This window comes from Tachypleus tridentatus, chromosome 2, assembly GCF_004210375.1.
Source record: "Tachypleus tridentatus isolate NWPU-2018 chromosome 2, ASM421037v1, whole genome shotgun sequence".
NCBI lineage: Eukaryota > Metazoa > Arthropoda > Merostomata > Xiphosura > Limulidae > Tachypleus > Tachypleus tridentatus.
This window is the reverse complement of record NC_134826.1, coordinates 105,803,464-105,820,848: the sequence shown is the minus strand read 5'-3', so window position 1 is coordinate 105,820,848 and position 17,385 is coordinate 105,803,464. Positions and strand designations below refer to the sequence as shown.

Below are 17,385 nucleotides of genomic sequence, written 5' to 3'. Positions count from 1 at the left end.
TACTCTATAACACATAATACCACTTTTCATAAAAAGAAATGCCTGCCATCTCAGCAAAAGTCTGTATCTGTTTACTCCAATATAGTTCAGAATTCTTCTAAATCATTGTTGTGAGAGAGTACAAGGCCTTCAGGTTCGAGTTCTGTTATGTTATTACTCAGCGTATCGAGGGTGGCTTTGTGCATAACATATTTTTTAGCATCAGACCTAGTTTTGGGACCAGATGTGGTTGGAATAAAACCTTCTCTTTCAATTAAGGATGTATCATTATTCTTGGGAAACGATTTGTTAAGGAAGGAGCTGTTGCTGAATCCAAAATAGTTAGCGAGCCAATGTGTTTTATTTAAGAATGATGTGGTTGTTGAGGAGAATTTCGAAATTAAACCAAAAACAAATAATAGCCATGTATTCAGAGGATATAGATTTGTCTCAGACATTTTTTGGATACAACGTGGTCTTGTGAATAATTGTTCAATTGACAATTCTTAGGTGAGTGACAATGGACGCGATGGATCTGGTTCACCTGATGAAGTTCTGTTTGCTAGAGGCAAATTAATAGCCAAGCAAGAAAAGGGTCTACAGAATTTTTCACTACTTAAATATGCATTCCCAAAAGATGACTTGAAGAAAGTTGCAAATTATTACTTTTTTAAAAATGGTGTGCTCATGAGAGAATGCAGACCATCAAATGTGCCATCTTTGGAGGACTGAGCTGTAGTTTATCAAATGTTTGTTCCAAAAGTATATCATTCGAAAATATTGAAGGTTGCCCATGAACTTCCTTGGGAGGTTATTTAGGTGTCAACAAGATATATGACAAAATTAGGAGACTTTTGTTACGGCCAAAGATAAGGCAAGATGTTTCTTAATTTTGTAAAACTTATCATGCATGTCAACTCGTTGGAAACCATAGCCAGAAAATTCTTCTTGCCTTTTGAAAGTTATCGCAGCTCTCGAAGAACTAGTGATTCCCAGTATTATTGTCAACTCAATTTTCAAGAATCTCGTCCAATGAATATAAAAGGTAGCCATCAGAACACACGGAGAGACGGTTTAATATATTTTTGGTTTACTACAATTAGTATACTGTAAGTCTCGGAAACTATAACTGTGACAAACGCTTATTCTTCAGAAAACTACAGATATTTCACCAGGAACTTTATAAATTTTGAGAATTACAAAAACGTTCAACTTCAGTGAATTAACTATGAACATTAGTATTTCTACGAGAACATTAAAAAATTTCCTCAGAATAAAGTTAGCTTGTGAACAGTGAGACGCTAGTCTTTAAGCGAAATGTAACTTTTTAACATAGAAGTAGCTCCTTGTAAACGGTCGATAAAATATTCAGGTCCAAACCAAATAGAAGACTCTGTATTGTTTATAAGTTTGTAAAACTTTTGTATGTAAATTATTATTTATAATAACCGTTATTATAAATTGTGTTGTTATTTGTACATTAAAATATAATTTTAAGAAAGAAAATTGTATGCATCAATCTTGTTGGGAAGTATCATAAATTTTATACATATCGACATTCAATTAAATTATAAATTAAAGTGAAAATTCCAGTATTTGAAATCGCAATACGTAATATACGTAAGATAATAAATCAGATACTTACTCGAGCTAAATTATAATAGGTAAAAACTGTTACTTAGCACAGTTCATCATGTTATCTTAGAATAAAATTAAAAAAGTCTCATTTTGTACGTTTTGGCAACAAGGTTATAGATTTATTTCTTTGTAAGTTAATGGAATGTGAGGATGTTTTTGTAATCTACTGTAGAGATTTATTTGTACGTAGTGTCGTGCGTAAAGATGTATTTGTAATCTGATGAACTGAAATAATTTCTTAATGATGAAGTGATTTCTTTGTGATGTAAATTAGCGATGTCTTCATGGTTTCGTATAGAGATTTCTTTATAGTTGGAGCTTCTGATTTTTGGTTTTAACATATAAACGTTCGTTGGTTGGTTGATTTCAAGCAAAGCCCCATTAGGCTATCTTCATCACATGGAACCTAAGCCTGGATATTGACGTTGTAAGTGTGTCGACTTAAGGCTGTTCCACCGTGGAACAATCAATAAACACCGTTAAAACATCCCCAATAAAAAACAAAGAAAGAAAGAAATCGGTGCTTTGACAATAGATACTGAATATTGTTAGTTATTTAGTTTGTATTAACTTCCTCACCTATTCAAGTCACCTATGTTTGCGAGATTTTATAGTGAGTTTTAATAAACATTATTGTCTGTAAAGTTTCAATAACTTGTAGAAATGAATAAAACTATTGTCATTTTTTGTTTAGTTGAAAAAAGAAAAACATTTTTAAAGTAAGCATTAAGTTGTTTTCTTTTAGTAACTGGATCTTGGTTTGGTTTGTTTGGAATTTTGCGTAATTCTATATGAGAGATATCTGCGCTAGCCGTCCCTAATTTAGCAGTGTAAGACTAGAGAGAAGGCAGCTAATTATCACCACCCACCGCCAACTCTTGGGCTACTTTTTTACCAACAAATAATGGGATTAACCGTAAAATTATAGTGCACCCACGGTTGAAAGGGCGAGTATGTTTGGTGTAACAGGGATTCGAACCCGCAACCCTCGTATTACGAGTCAAGTGCCTTAACCACCTGGCCATGCCGGGCTGGTATGTGGAGCTACTGACAGCTAAATCGTATTACACATTTTCACGTACAGTCGCTGGTGGTTCAAAGACTATTATGCTGTTTTTGAATACAATGAGGGTATATTTAAATATCAGATAAGATACATACATTTGTTTTGAAGCCGGCTATATGTCTCCTTAATAGTTATTTAGCTCTGTTGGTGCACAGAGATAATACACAGTTCTTGATTACCCTCACCTTCAAACTTATAATAATTAGTTACCTACAAACTGCTACGGTTCCTCTTGGCTATATTGGCTGTCTTTCGTTAAAAACAAACAAAAAAAAAAAACTACGTGATATTGCTGAACAACAAGCAAAGTGGAACGTTTCTTTATAGATGTAAAATCTGATGTTTCACTTTGTTTATTTAGCATACATCAATCCAGTGGGTTCCTGCACTTTGTCCAAAGCAAGAAATAGAACCCAGATTTTAAGATTGTGAGTTCATGAACTAAACGTTGATTTCTCGGGAATCTATTTTTTGTGAATTATATACATTTCAAGTTGGCAATAATTCCATGTAGATCCACGTTGTTGACATGTTGTTACTCTCTTTTGTTTACAATAATATTATAGAGCTCCATTTTTATTGATTTATTGTTACTTTCACATGTTGTGAATAATATCATGTAGCTAGTTCCATGTTACTGATGTATGTTTACTCACATTTTTATTAAGATGGTAATAATAGACAGAAGGTTTGCAAATAATTTATTCCTACTTCTTCTCTGCAGATAAGTAATGAGTAACATTTTTGGTTATTTCAAGATTATGTAAAAAGTTTAATTTCAAAACTGTATCCTCTTATTTTTTAAGACAACTGATAAAATAAAAAAACTTTCCTCGAAGGTCTTGTTTTGAAAGTCGACCACAGTCCTGTAATATAACTTTCTAACAGGGCAACTCTCAGACATTTCTTTAAAAACACAGTCTCAAAAGGTAGTGAGTGAACAGAATGCCAAAGGATTTTAAAGTTCATTCGACAGGATTATCTGTACGATATTAAGTCTAACTTATTTTTAAGTTCAAAAAGTTGTACTACGGTGTGTCAACGGTAATTCTAAGGACTTACAATTGTAAAAGACCGGGGATTCAATAGCCGCAGTGGACAGAGCGCAGAAAAACCAATGTGTAGCTTTGCTCTAAACGATGTACAAAACACGACAAAAGTTCAACATTACTGTACGTAATGGATTTAAATAAAAAGAAAGAGGCAAAACAAGTTCAACGTAATAAATATGAAGAGAAAAACATTCTACTTTATTAAAAATAACGGACTTAAAACAACAACGACAAAAAGATACAAGACAAGTTCAACATAATGGATTTAAAAAAAATCAGGACAAGACAAATTGAACGTTAGTGAGCATAATGAATTTGAACAACAACAAAAAAACGATATGAGACAAATTCAATGTTAGAAACTTTAATAGATTAATTAATCAAAACATAAGTTCAACTTTAATGAAAGTAATAGATTAAAAAAAAAGCACAAAACATAAGGGGTACGAGAAGTTCAACGTTAACGAAAATAATTAATTTAAACATGAACAAAACAAGACACAAGACAAGTTCAACATTTGTTATGTATTATAATTTATCCCGGACGAGCCAGCGATTTATTATGTTACGTATTACGATTTCAAATAGCCAACAATACTGAGTCTTCTGTTTGATCTGAAACTAAATATTTTATCGACTGTTACGAGGAGTGAATTAATTATATGTTGATACACAGGTAAACTTCTCTTAACAAAAAGGAAGCTAGCTTCCTCATATGTAAGTTTTTTTACGACGAAAATATCTAATGTTATCTTAGAAATACTAAAGTTGGAATTTAATTCACTGAAATTTGTAACGCTTGAAATCTATAAACGTTCCTGGTCAAATATTTGTAGTTTTCTGATTAATAAGCTTCCAAACAATATTCCAAAACTGTTTCTTAGCGCTTTGATTTATAACATTTAGGTAAAGTTCTAGAAAGTTAAATTGGTCCAACGATATTCGAAGATACGCTAGTGATTTTATATTGTTGATTCTTATTCTCGAGAATCTTCTACAAATTTATAGACAATACACATTTAACAATACAAGTTACATGTATTTCTAGACATAAACTGCTGGCCAAAATCTTAAGGCCAATGAACATAAAGAAAAAATATGCATTTTGTGTTGTTAGACTCAACCACTTATTTGAGTAGAGCTTCGAAAGATGAAAATAAGAAAAGGGAAGATAAAAATAAAAAACTCTTTTAGCATTTAATAGGGAAAATGTGAACACTATGAAATTAGCCTAAATACTAGTTGGCCAAAAGTTTAAGACCATACCATAAAGAAGTTCTAAACATGGAAGGAAATGCCAAACAAGAGGTCTCAGTAGTGAGTTGCACGACCGTCATTGCGAATAACTTTAAAAATTCGCTTTGGCATGGTCGATATAAGCGTTTACAGAAGGCTGGCTGGAATGTTATTCCAAGTGGTGAAAATGGCTTCACAAAGTTCATGCACTGTTTGGAATTGACGTCCATTTCTATAGACTTCCCTTGCTATCCACCCCCAAACATTTTCAGTGGCGTTAAGTTCAGGCGAACATGCTGAATGGTCCAAAAGAATCATGCTATTCGCCATGAAAAAGTCCTTTGTCCTGCGAGCATTATGGATTGCAGCGTTGTCCTACTAAAAGATCCAGTCATTTCCACAGAAGTGAGGGCCTTTATCGAATAAGGATACTCTCTCCAACATTCCAATGTAGCCCCTGTATAACCTGAAGCTCTATTGTTCCATGGAAGGAGAAAGCACCCCAGATCATGATGGAACCTCCTTTACTGTGTTGTGTAGAAAATGTCTCCGGTGGGATATCCTTATCGTGACAGTAACGCTGGACCATCCAGGTTAATTTTTTTTTCTCATCAAAGAACAAAACTTTCGTCCACTTTTCTACGTCCCATGTTTGGTGCTTCTCAGCAAAATTTAACCAAGCTGTTTCGTGGTGTGAAAGGAGGCGTGGCCTTTGAAGACGTTTACGGTTTTTAAAGCCTTTTTCTCGTAGATGCCGTCTTATTGTTCTTGAGCTGCATTCTGCGTCCATAAGGGCCTTAATCTGATTCGATGATCGGCTAGTGTCTTGTCGGACAACACGTCGAATCCTCCTGCTCAACGCCGGCGAAATTTTCTTGGGCCGACCGCTTGAAATTCTCGTTCCGTATCCCTCAGGGTCTTTTAAGAAATTTGCAATAGCAGTTTTACTACACTCAATCTCACCAGCGATGGCACGTTGAGAGAAACCTTGCCTTTGCACCTCGACAATTCTGCCACGTTCAAACTCTGTCAACATTTTAGCATTTGTATGTTTTTATTCAATGTCAGTGGGAGATGCTTGAACACAAATGACTAAATTATGCTTACCGATTAACGCTTCATTTCAGTATGGTCTTAAACTTTTGACCTGCTATTATTTAGACTAATTTTATAGTGTTCACATTTTCCCTATTAAATGCTATAAAGTTTTTTTTTTCTATTTTCTCTTTTCTTATTTTAATTTTTCGAAGCTCTACTCAAATAAGTGGTTGAGTCTAACAACGCAAAATGCATATTTTTCTTTATGTTCATTGGCCTTTAGATTTTGGCTAGCAGTGTATATTTAACTAAAACAAACATTAATCAGTGATGTCAAGAAAACCCAATTGTAGAGAAATAATATGGAAAAACGGCTCGTTTTGACCTCCTAACGTTGTTCAATCCTCTACGTAAAGAATTTTCTCAACCCAAACGAGCCGTTTTTACATATATAAAACAAACATTAATATTAAAATAAGTATACAATAGAACATCCATTAGTAAAGGTAATATATTGTCTTGAAATACTAAAAACTACTTTATTCCAGTTTATCTAGAATATTGGATGGCCCTTTTTATTTCCACAAGCTGATATACGTTTTCAGCAGTTGATTACATCTATTTTGAAAATGTTCATTATTTCATCAGGTCGAATATGTAAGTTCTTATAACCTAACCAGTTCATTTCCAACCATCTGTTATAGGGTATAGAATTAATTACTTTAAATAGGGAAGATGTTTGTGAATATAAAAATATAATTTTTCATTCTTCATTTCAATAGCCTTCACACATTAAAAACGTATGTGCGATTGCTAGGATGCTAAGTATCTTTGTCTAATAAATCAATTGTTTTGTTTATCTTTATATTAAACAATGGATAAGCATAACAAGTGCGTGAAACCTTGACCCAAACTTGTTTGACATGTATGTTGATCATTAATCTATCCCTCGTAGTCTCAAATTCATTCCACTCTTCTTTGTAAGTTTTGAACAACGCAAAAGTTCGGTGCGGTTATATAGATTTAACGAATTAAATTGATATTTATGTTTTATTGACAATTTAAACATGTTCCGTCATTAAAACATAGGTATTTATTTAACTTGTATCTCACACATTTTACTTTAAAGTCAATTAACTATGACTTTGAATAAATTACAGGTTAAACTATTATTAATACAAATATATTTAGACAACCAAAACTTACCATGCCTTAATTTGGTTCTGATGTTATACCATATTAAAAGTAGTAGGTAGCAATGTTTTACTTACCTTAATGTTTTACAATATACAGGTGAATACCTGTACCTCCAAATGTTTAACCATGTTTATCGTTGTACAACATTGGGTTTAATACCAATTCATTAATTCCAGTATTTCGCTAGTTTTGTCGTTATACAAAATACAGGAAAGCACTAGTATATTCCAGTGTTTTTTCTACTTTTGGTGTTTCATACGAGCAGATTAACACAAGTACATACCATTGTTTGGATAGTTTTAGAGTTTCACAAAATACAAAATGAAATTGATATCAATACTCACTAGTGCTTAACCAGACTTATACAGATTCAAATCATTACCTACCGATGTGTCGTTAATATACTCTGGATGGACGGCTGATTCCATTTTCTTTCTTGTCGTGGCTCTTATAACAAATTTATTAAACCTTGACAGTCCTCTCAAATATAGAAATGTTCATTTTCGATATGCGTTTTGACCGGTATTTTACACTTGTTCTGCTGTTAAACAACATACGCGAGTTTTGTTGTTAAATTCTACAATTATTTATAAGTAACTCAATAAAGGACTGTGGTGTAAAAGTAGAAGGCTTTTTAACTGTTACTGAACTGATAATAAGTCTTTCACGTGACTGCGTTAACCATACAGTAGTTACGTTTTCATGTGATGGTCTGGAGTATTATTTGTTATCAATTTGTACTCTGTGATAAAACAGTTAAGCCTTGAAATGTGAATAGTTGAGCAATATTCGAAGGTTTTTTATTTCTAATTATTCCCTTATCAATGATAGGTGTGTATAACTTGTTAGTGATTCTAGAAAATCATTCGTTAATTACATAGTTTCATTTAGAAGCCATAGTGATAAATCATTACAATCAAATGTACCCTTAGAACTCAGAAGTAAACTTAAGAAAAAAACGGATGGCAACATAAACCATTCATATTTAGTTTTATCCATTTTATTTTCATTTTATGGATTCTATGAACGTTGTATAATTTCGTTGTCATTTTATACTTTAACAATGTAAACTTAAAATGGAAAAAAATATTTAAAAATATAAGTTAAGTGATTGAAAACGTATTAAACTAGTATGTCACCATTGATCTTTAATGCGTGAAAGAGATTAATTGTAATCACATTAATAACGTAGTTGTATAAAGAGAGGAATGTCTTTTTAGTGCAGAGATATTCAGTGGACTATTTGAACTGTGCCCACCGCAGGTAATCGATCTTCGGATTTTAGTGTTGCGAGCCTTTAAACTTATCGCTGACCTAATGGAAGAAGACAGTGTGAAAAGACAAAATATATATAACAACATTATTAATAAAAAAAACACACTTTATAATAACAATAAGTATATCGTAATACACTCAATATTGCATTTAACAAAGTCAAGAATAAGAAACAATGATATTTAGGTAAAATATCTGTATCAAGTTTACCTAAAACTTAAGCATGAATGACCATTATCAGTGTTTTTATTATTTTTCTGTGGACAATGTGTTTAGCAATATAATTAAATGTAAGTATTTCTGACATCGAAAAGAGTATTGAGAATTTCATATTGGACTCGCGATATTGTACAATGCTCAGGTGTCTCCAGTCAACTTTTCTGACGCAGCTGCAATGCGTAAAGCCGTGAATCATACTATAATTTTTAATAGGTTAAATATTAAGATATTCTTGATATAAATTTACTAGAAACAGAATATTATAATAAACAATTAAAATAACAAACTCCAGAAAACACATTATTCTGCTATAACGGATTCTTCAGAGGCTCAACCAATATAGTAACGGATTTTGTTAAGCCAAAAATACAGCCACAATCTTAAAAACAGAATCGTTATATGTTGGGCCATTTAATGAACAACTCTGGATGTAAAAACAGTATTAGCTTATGTTATGAATAAAAACAAGTCCAGTGTAAAACAAAATCGATTTCTGTTAGGCTTATAGAACAACTCTTAAGTGTAAAAACAAGATTGATATATTTAGTTTCTGCTAATCCTGAATACAGCTCCAGATACAAAAATAAAAATAGTTTCTGTTAAGCCTAAAGAACAGTTCTAGATGTAAAAATAAAACCTGTTTCTGTCAGCCTAAAAACACTGTAGGCTAAATATAAAACAATGTCTGCTGCCTCTGAAGAAGCTGTCAGTGTGAAATAAAGAAACATGTCTGGTGGATATATCTTTTTTTAAACTATATAAAGTGCTCTATGCTCTAGTAATATTTTATGGTAAAGAACTATGCTAAAAATTTTGTAATAAACTAAATTCTAAGAAACAATGTTAAGCTCATTTTTTAAAAGTAGTTGTGAAAATCTCTATGCAGTGTTTTTGCTTTGTTTATTATTATTTATTTATTTGTAATTACCCTGAAACAGTTTTAATCTATTTTTGTGAGGAGAGGTGTCATTTATTTATTACGAAAATTACGTCATTCATTATCCACATAAAAGGTAAAGTGAATCATTGAAGACATGAGGTTCTTCAAGTCACATACTACATTTTCAATTAGGTAAAATGAAAATAAATCGATAAATGATTAAATATTTGATAAGCTGTATAATATCGAATAATAAATTAAACGAAATGTCGTAATATTAATTTAGCTTTCTATATGTTAAGTTAAAAAGAACTCGAAAACACTCATAATTATAATATACGCATTACTGTTGTTTTGGTATCCTGATCTAGTATGTGTTGATAAGCTTTGAATTGACGAAAACACAATAGGGAGTACGTCAACTTATATTTTCAAACTAACGTGTGACTAAACAAAATCTGTAATAAACTCAATAACAATATCAAAAACAACTAGTTAATTGTGTCTTTGATATCTGAAATATTAAAGGTCGAAACAGAAACTCATTTTTTACACTTAATCTCATCAATATTACTACTGCATTAGAATGGGATTCTTTTGATTTGATATTATAGAAAAGAATTAGAATAATAATAATAAAGAGAATAAGAACCGTAATTTAAAGACTTAGTTGTATAAATTAGTGAATAAGAAAGAAGAAAAGAAAAAAACAACGAAACCCGAACACCTTAACTCTACCATCACCTGTAAAAATACTTATCACAGAAAAAAGTCGTATCATTCAGCCTGAACTTCACCTTAACAACAAAACCCGACAAAGAAGAACTGGTGGTTGCAGAAGAAACCAACCTAAAGAAATGCAGTGAAGATGAAAAAGATTGCGTGCGTAGTTACCATAAAAATATCTTATCAGAAAACCTTGACTGCCACAGAAAAATTAAGGAAGAGAATAGAAGGATGATCAACAAATTTTATATGGAAATTTACATATATAAAATTAATCTCAAATTTTGTCAACAGTTAAGGGTTTGGCAAAAGAGTCCCCTTTATCTCTTGTTTTGAGTGAAATTTTATATGGATGCTTTCGAAGATTCCAATTGACAATAGGCTTTAATAAAACCTACAGGATATACAAGATGACACCTTTTAGGTACGGCGACACAACAGTGAATCCCTTAAGGAGTTCTTAAGCTACATTAATGATAATGATGAAGGAATGACATTTACTACAGACTCAATAAACATAAACTAGTCTTAGATGTTCTTGTTACACTAACTTTCAGCATATGTTTTTATTTCGAAAACCTTTTGCCATAAGTACACAACAACATTATAACTCAAAACATCTTTTAAGTCAGAAACTGTACATATTTTTCACATACATTTAGTTTGCTGTTAACATATGTTCCGATAGTACATTGTTATGTATTACAACGTATCCCGGACTAATCTCCAATTTATTATACTATTATTACGATTTCAAGTAGCCTGAAACCGAAGTAAATTGTAATTTAAATTTAGAAATTAATTTAATGGAGAAATTTATCATATTTATGATGTTTGCCAACAAGATTGACACACATAACTTCCTGTCTTAACTCAAAATATTTTAATATACATACAATAATACAATTTATAATAATAGTTATTGCAAATAATGATTTATATAAAAAAGTTTTACAAACTTACAAATAATATTAAGTCTTTATCGATAGTTCACGAGGAGCGAATTAATTTTATGTTGATGTTGTTACACTTCGCTCAATAGCTAGCCTCACTCCATTTACAATCTGACTTTTCTCCGACGAAGATATCTAATGTTCTCGGATAAATATTCACTTCCGAAGTTAATTCACTGAAGTTAAAGGGTTTGTGGTGTTTGAAATCTATAAATACATGTGATTTTCCAATTAATAAGCGTTTATCATATTTATTGCTTCTGAAGTTTATACAGGGTGTTCGGAAAGACACGTTTCAATATAGAATACAGGAGGTAAATATGAATGACAATTATAAACTATGTTGAAAGTGACCCCCGTGGCATCATTACAGGCCTGGATTCTTCCTATTTTGTTTATAAACACCGCTATCAGTTGCTGGCTTAAAATAGACTGAATAAAATATGATTACAAAACTGCACAGTGACTTTCCGAACACTGTAGCAAACAAACACTATATAAAACTGTCTTTCCGTATAGCCTTACCTTTTACGAACTTTAAAGCGAGAATCTCGAAAGTTCACTTGACAACAATGTAAAACATATATTGTTGATTCTTACACTTGAGAATCTTCTATAAGTTTAGAGAACAGGCAAGACTTTCGCAATACATATTTAACAAAATACGTTACATGCATTTCTGAATATAAAATAAACTGAAACAAACATAGATATTAAAATAAATATATAATATTAGATCCGTTATAACAGACACAAAAAATGAAAAATATATTTACAAGCAGCAGCAATAGACAGAGGTTATGATCCTATAAGTGCTGACAGAGCTTTTTCAAAAAATGAATGACAAACGTCTACGAATGCAATACTCTGAATTAACTCCATTAAATACATCTCAAAACAAGCTCTTTAGTATAGTATGTTTTTCTGGGATTTCGAAAAGAAAATACTTTTATGTTGTCCAGAAGTTGTTTGAAGTGCGAAGTTTGGAAAATTATAAACCAGTGTTGTAAAACATATTTTAATCAAAGTAAGCACCATTTGTTTCAACACACTTTTGCGAACGTGTAACGTGTAACTGCTGTAGAAACAGAGTTTCTGTGGTCAATAAACTCCCTGAAAGCTTCTCCTGCAGCTGTCTGGTTTTGAAAGCGTTTATCGTTCAAAAGTGTCAAAGTGCTTGAAAAAATAAAAATATGTAGGGAAAAGGTCTGAGGAATAAGATAGATGAGGCAGAACCTCAATTCCCAATTTGTTCCATTTTTTAAGTTTCAACTTTGACAGGTCCTATAACGCTGATTTTGTTGATCTTCAGTCAGCTTATCCGGAATTTATTTATCCAACTTTTTTATCTTTCCAATTCCACTCAGGTGATTGGCAATGCTTGATTTGCTTGTGTCTAGCTTTTCTGCAAGCTCGCGTAGTGTTGTTCGAGGGCTTATCTTAACTGCTTCCTTAAATGTGTTTTTATCTAAGGATGGTTTCCTTCCACGATCTTTGTGATCTTCAAGACTTTCATCTCCATGTCGAAACCGTTGGAACCAACGCTGAACTGTACATTCAGTAACAGATCCATGACCAAATGCCTGGTTAACGTTCCGTGTAGTTTCGGTAGCTTTTAGTCCAAGTTTGAAGGCCTGGAGGAAAATCAGACGAAAGTCCTTTCTGTTCATGCTGTCTTGGGAGTTGCGAAACTTACTCTGAATAGAACTGAAACAGCGGATAATTAAAGCACCTTCTAAGCGACAAACGTTTGATTTAACGATCCAACCAACGATAAGTTACTCAGTGTTCAGCCTTCAAATGTCATCGTAAGAATTCGACATTTGTTTCTGGACAATCTAATAAATCATTGTGATTATATGATTATAAAGTAGCGTTTATTATACAAAACAAAATTGTCAACCCCTTACAAACATTCAAATATCGAAAAAAGACTAAAGATAAATATAGAATTTATCAACTCAGTTGTAGTTCCAGTAGAATGTACATAAAAAAACAACAAGAGAAGAAATTTAAAACAAGACTTAAAGAACACTAGTATGATATAAAACGTAGCAGCTCTATTTCCTTTACTGTAGTTGAACATTTATAAAACTATGAAATAATTATGACTGGCAAAATGTAAATATTTTAAGAAATGCGCAAACAAACATACAAAGAAATTTAAGAGAGAGTATTTATACAATTAAAATAAGAGATGTGTGTATAAATCAAGAAAACGGACCAATAAACATGTGCGTTCGGATACTTATTTAAATCAAGTAATCCATTATTTACAATTTATTATTTCCGCTATTTCTTGGCCTTGTGTTTAAAAAAATATCTCATTCAGCAACAGCTGCAGCCGATTATTTATTAATCTAACACAGTATATACTAGCTCTGATGATGGTAAATGTGTTACCAAAACTAGTGGGCTTTAACTAATGATAAAGATTTTTACCTTTCACTAAGCTAAAAAACCTCGGTTTTTGTGGATTTTTTGTACTCTTAATGTAGAAACAAAAGTGGTCTAAATTATAATTACTTTTTATTCTTTTAACTTTTTATTGTTGGTATCACATCTAATTACTATTTTTCGATGGAATGTCTTACTATTCTTAGTGTCCCCATTGGCATAGCAATATGTTAGCAGACTTACAGCACTAAAAACCGGGTTTGGATATCCGCAGCAGGTAGAGCACAGATAGCCAATTGTGTAGCTTTGTTCTTAAATTACAAACAAACTGTTGTTAGTTACAATAATACAGTTGCAATGATATAGTATTTTACTCTTTTTCGTACTATTAATACAGTGACCCAATAACTGTAAAATACTATTTTAGTGCAAAAGAATATTGTAAGGCAACAAATAATATTACAATATATAACTATTATTTATAGTAATGTAAGTTGTATGAATGCATTATTTTACTATTAATAGATGCATTGATATAATGCTTTACTATAGTGAATTGTATTAATAAAGTATTACTGTTACTACTTACATTAAAACAATCTTTAATTTAGTATCTCACTATTCTTAATTGCATTAATACAGTTCTTTAAAACTATTGTGTATATTAGTACAGTGTTTTACTATTATTAGTTGTACTTATAGTTTAACTGTGGTTGCATAAATACTATTTTACTGTTACTAATTTCATGTATAGGTTTTACTATAGTCAGTTTTACTATTACAATGTTATATTATTTCTAGCTAAATTTATAGTTTTTACTGTTGTCACTTGCATTAACCCCGTGTTTAATTATTTGTATTTCATTTATAGTATTTACTCTTGTTAGTTAAATTATAATTTGTAATATTTAAAGTTGCATTAGCAGTTTTACTACTGCTCCTTGTATTAATAGAGTTTCATTATTGTTTGTTTTAATCTTGTTTGCTTTTATTTACACATTTTTATTATTCTTAGTTGCATTAATATGGTGCTTGAAGGTGATAGCTGCCTTGAAACAGTGTTTTTTTTGTTAATTATACTAATGCAGTGTTTTACTGTTTTACATATATATTAGTTGCATTACTAAAATATTTTATTATTGTCAGTTTCATTTAATCAAAAACACCTAGGAGTGAAAAAGATGATTCCAGAAAATTACTGAATGTGCGATTTAAAGGAATGAAATCAAAACTGGCGGCCAAACTGATAGCTACGCTTATAGCATTGATAAAAATTTTACAGAAAATATTAATTTATTAGTTAGCTAAGCCACGTTTTGTTCTACCCCCCCCATCATGACCAAAATTCAATAAAATAATAATACTTGATAGCAACTCATATTAGCTTTAGGATCCCAACCCTATTTTTAGGAACAGAGATCTACTTTAGATGAACAGTTTATTGTCATCACATTTACGCAATCAGCACAGCCATATCAAGCATTATTATTTATGCTAACTGCTTAAGCTAATATCACATGACGCTAAACACTCTTTAATTAGGATAATTTCATACACTTTAATAGATCTGTGCTGAAAGGTTGGTGATGAATAATCAGTAATAACCATCCTCCTATACGATTCTTTTGAAATCTTGAGCTAGAAATTGCTAATGTAGTTTGCTTGACCTAACCGATATTTGCATGTCTTGCGAGTTCTTTCACCTGGTGGTTTTGCTGCTTTAAATCAACCGTCTTTAATATGAATGACATAAAGCTAAAAGTAGTCCACTTTTACTCTTGCTTGAAGCTTTAATTCCAAATGTTGAACCGATAGCTTACATACCTTTTTTCTTATGTGTGCACAAAAGGTATCGTCAAATTTGAGTATCTCTGCAAATGTGGTTTATATTTATACCAAATGAGGCTCGTAATTGTAAGTCGAAAATATTTATCAGTACAGAAATTTTTAAAAATATCCATAAAAGTTAAATATGTTTCTCTATCAAATAAAGTTTTCCAGCTTTGCTGTTTGGTACGAAGGAAAAAAAAGGAAGAAACTCAACCAAGAATTGGAGATATTATATCTTAGTTATTCCTTAATGGATTACCTTGAAATCTGGTATCTAAAGCAAGAGTCTAGTAGAGCACATCAACTGAAAATATACGATGATATGGATCAGTACAGTCCGAGTTACTTTAGGTGAAATATCGATAACCTATCACTCGTATTAATAACACGTGTCTACACATTACTATGTGTTTTGATAGATAGCTTTTTTGTTCTCAATTGCATACATACAATGATTTACTATTATTCTTTGATTTAATATGGGATTTTAATATTTCTCGTTTCATTTATAGATTGTAATATTATTTGTTGCCTTACAATATTGTTTTGCGCTAAAATAATATTTTACAATTGTTAGGCGCATAAACACCATGGTTTACTATTGTTTGTTACATTAATACAGTGTTTTGCATTGTTCCATTGCATTAATATAAATTTAATATAAATTCATTCATGGTTACATTAATAGTGTTTTGCTCTTGTTCGTTGCATTAACAAAGTAATTTACTATTACTACTTTTATCTTTAATTTTACTATTGTTTGTTGAATTAATACAATATTTTACTATTGTTAATTACATTAATGCAGTGTTTTACTATTATGAGTTGTATTTATAGTTTTTACTATTTTTAGTAGGTATAATACATGTTTTATGATTATTATTTCCATTTATAGTTTTTACTTTTATTATTGGCATTTATATTTTTACTGGTGTTTGTTGCTCTAATACACTTTGATTATTGATCGTTGAATGAATATAGTGGTTTTACAAATGCACATAGCATTTATACAGTTTTATTATTATTGTTTACATTAGAACAGTATTTCACATCAAATTATTTTTCCTTCCATATCTCCTTCCTGAAAACCACGATTATGTTTTTTAGTACTCACTTACATCCCCCCCCCTTAAATAACAACAGATACAAATTTTCAGCATTGTTTGAGTAAGAAATTGTTTGCTAAACGTCGCCAGTTCATTATTTTTGTCTCAGTATATAAATATACTATCATATGGTAACTGTTACTTATGTATCTACATTTTATTACAAATGTGCAATAAAAGCAGTAAGAATGCTGTCACGGTTATAGCAACTTTTTATATAAATGCTTAGCCCTAAAGTCAGGTGATCGTACAGAAATTAATGGCTGTTCTGATCATCACGATATCTGACAGTTGAATAAAAAGCATTGATATTGCCTGTTCACCTCTGCTGTGATATCTTCATTTGAAAATGAGTTTTTCCTCCCTCCTTTTCAACATTTTGTTCAAAGTCTACGGCCCTTTTCAAAGTAATTTACCTTTAAAGACTATAGAATACCTTATTTTCTGTGCTAAATCAACCAATTTACACTGGAAGGATATCCAAAAGTCAAGTTTACTTTTCTTTCGTTTGCAAATATGATGTTTGCATGAATGTCATGAAAATATGTTGATGTAGTCACAATGGGTTAAAGCGACACGAAGGTCAGTCATGTTATCAGTGTTTTCGTGGTCTGGATGTGCATAATAAAGATACCAGATATACTGTTCCTTATTGCTCACAATGCCGAATTATTGTTCCTGGCGTTCTCTGTTTAATACTCAAAATGCCATTGTGTTGTATCAGGAGTTGTCTGTTTATTACTCAAAACGCTGTTGTTCTTGGGGCTGTATATTTACTACTTAAAACGCCATG

The 17,385-nt window shown here is 31.3% G+C and overlaps 1 protein-coding gene across 3 annotated transcripts in view; it reads right to left on the bottom strand.

Annotated features, from left to right (window-relative positions):
* The window catches only part of LOC143244775 (mitochondrial sodium/calcium exchanger protein-like), a 31,701-nt gene extending 23,814 nt beyond the window's left edge, over positions 1-7,887 (bottom strand). For 2 of the 3 annotated variants that reach the window (XM_076490071.1, XM_076490072.1), the window contains exon 1: positions 7,593-7,887. In XM_076490071.1, the coding sequence (XP_076346186.1) occupies positions 7,593-7,634 (42 nt within the window). In that variant the 5' untranslated portion in view covers positions 7,635-7,887. The remainder of the gene's footprint in view (positions 1-7,592) is intronic. The other variant, XM_076490070.1, reaches the window with a different exon arrangement.
* Between the last annotated feature and the right edge of the window lie 9,498 nt (positions 7,888-17,385).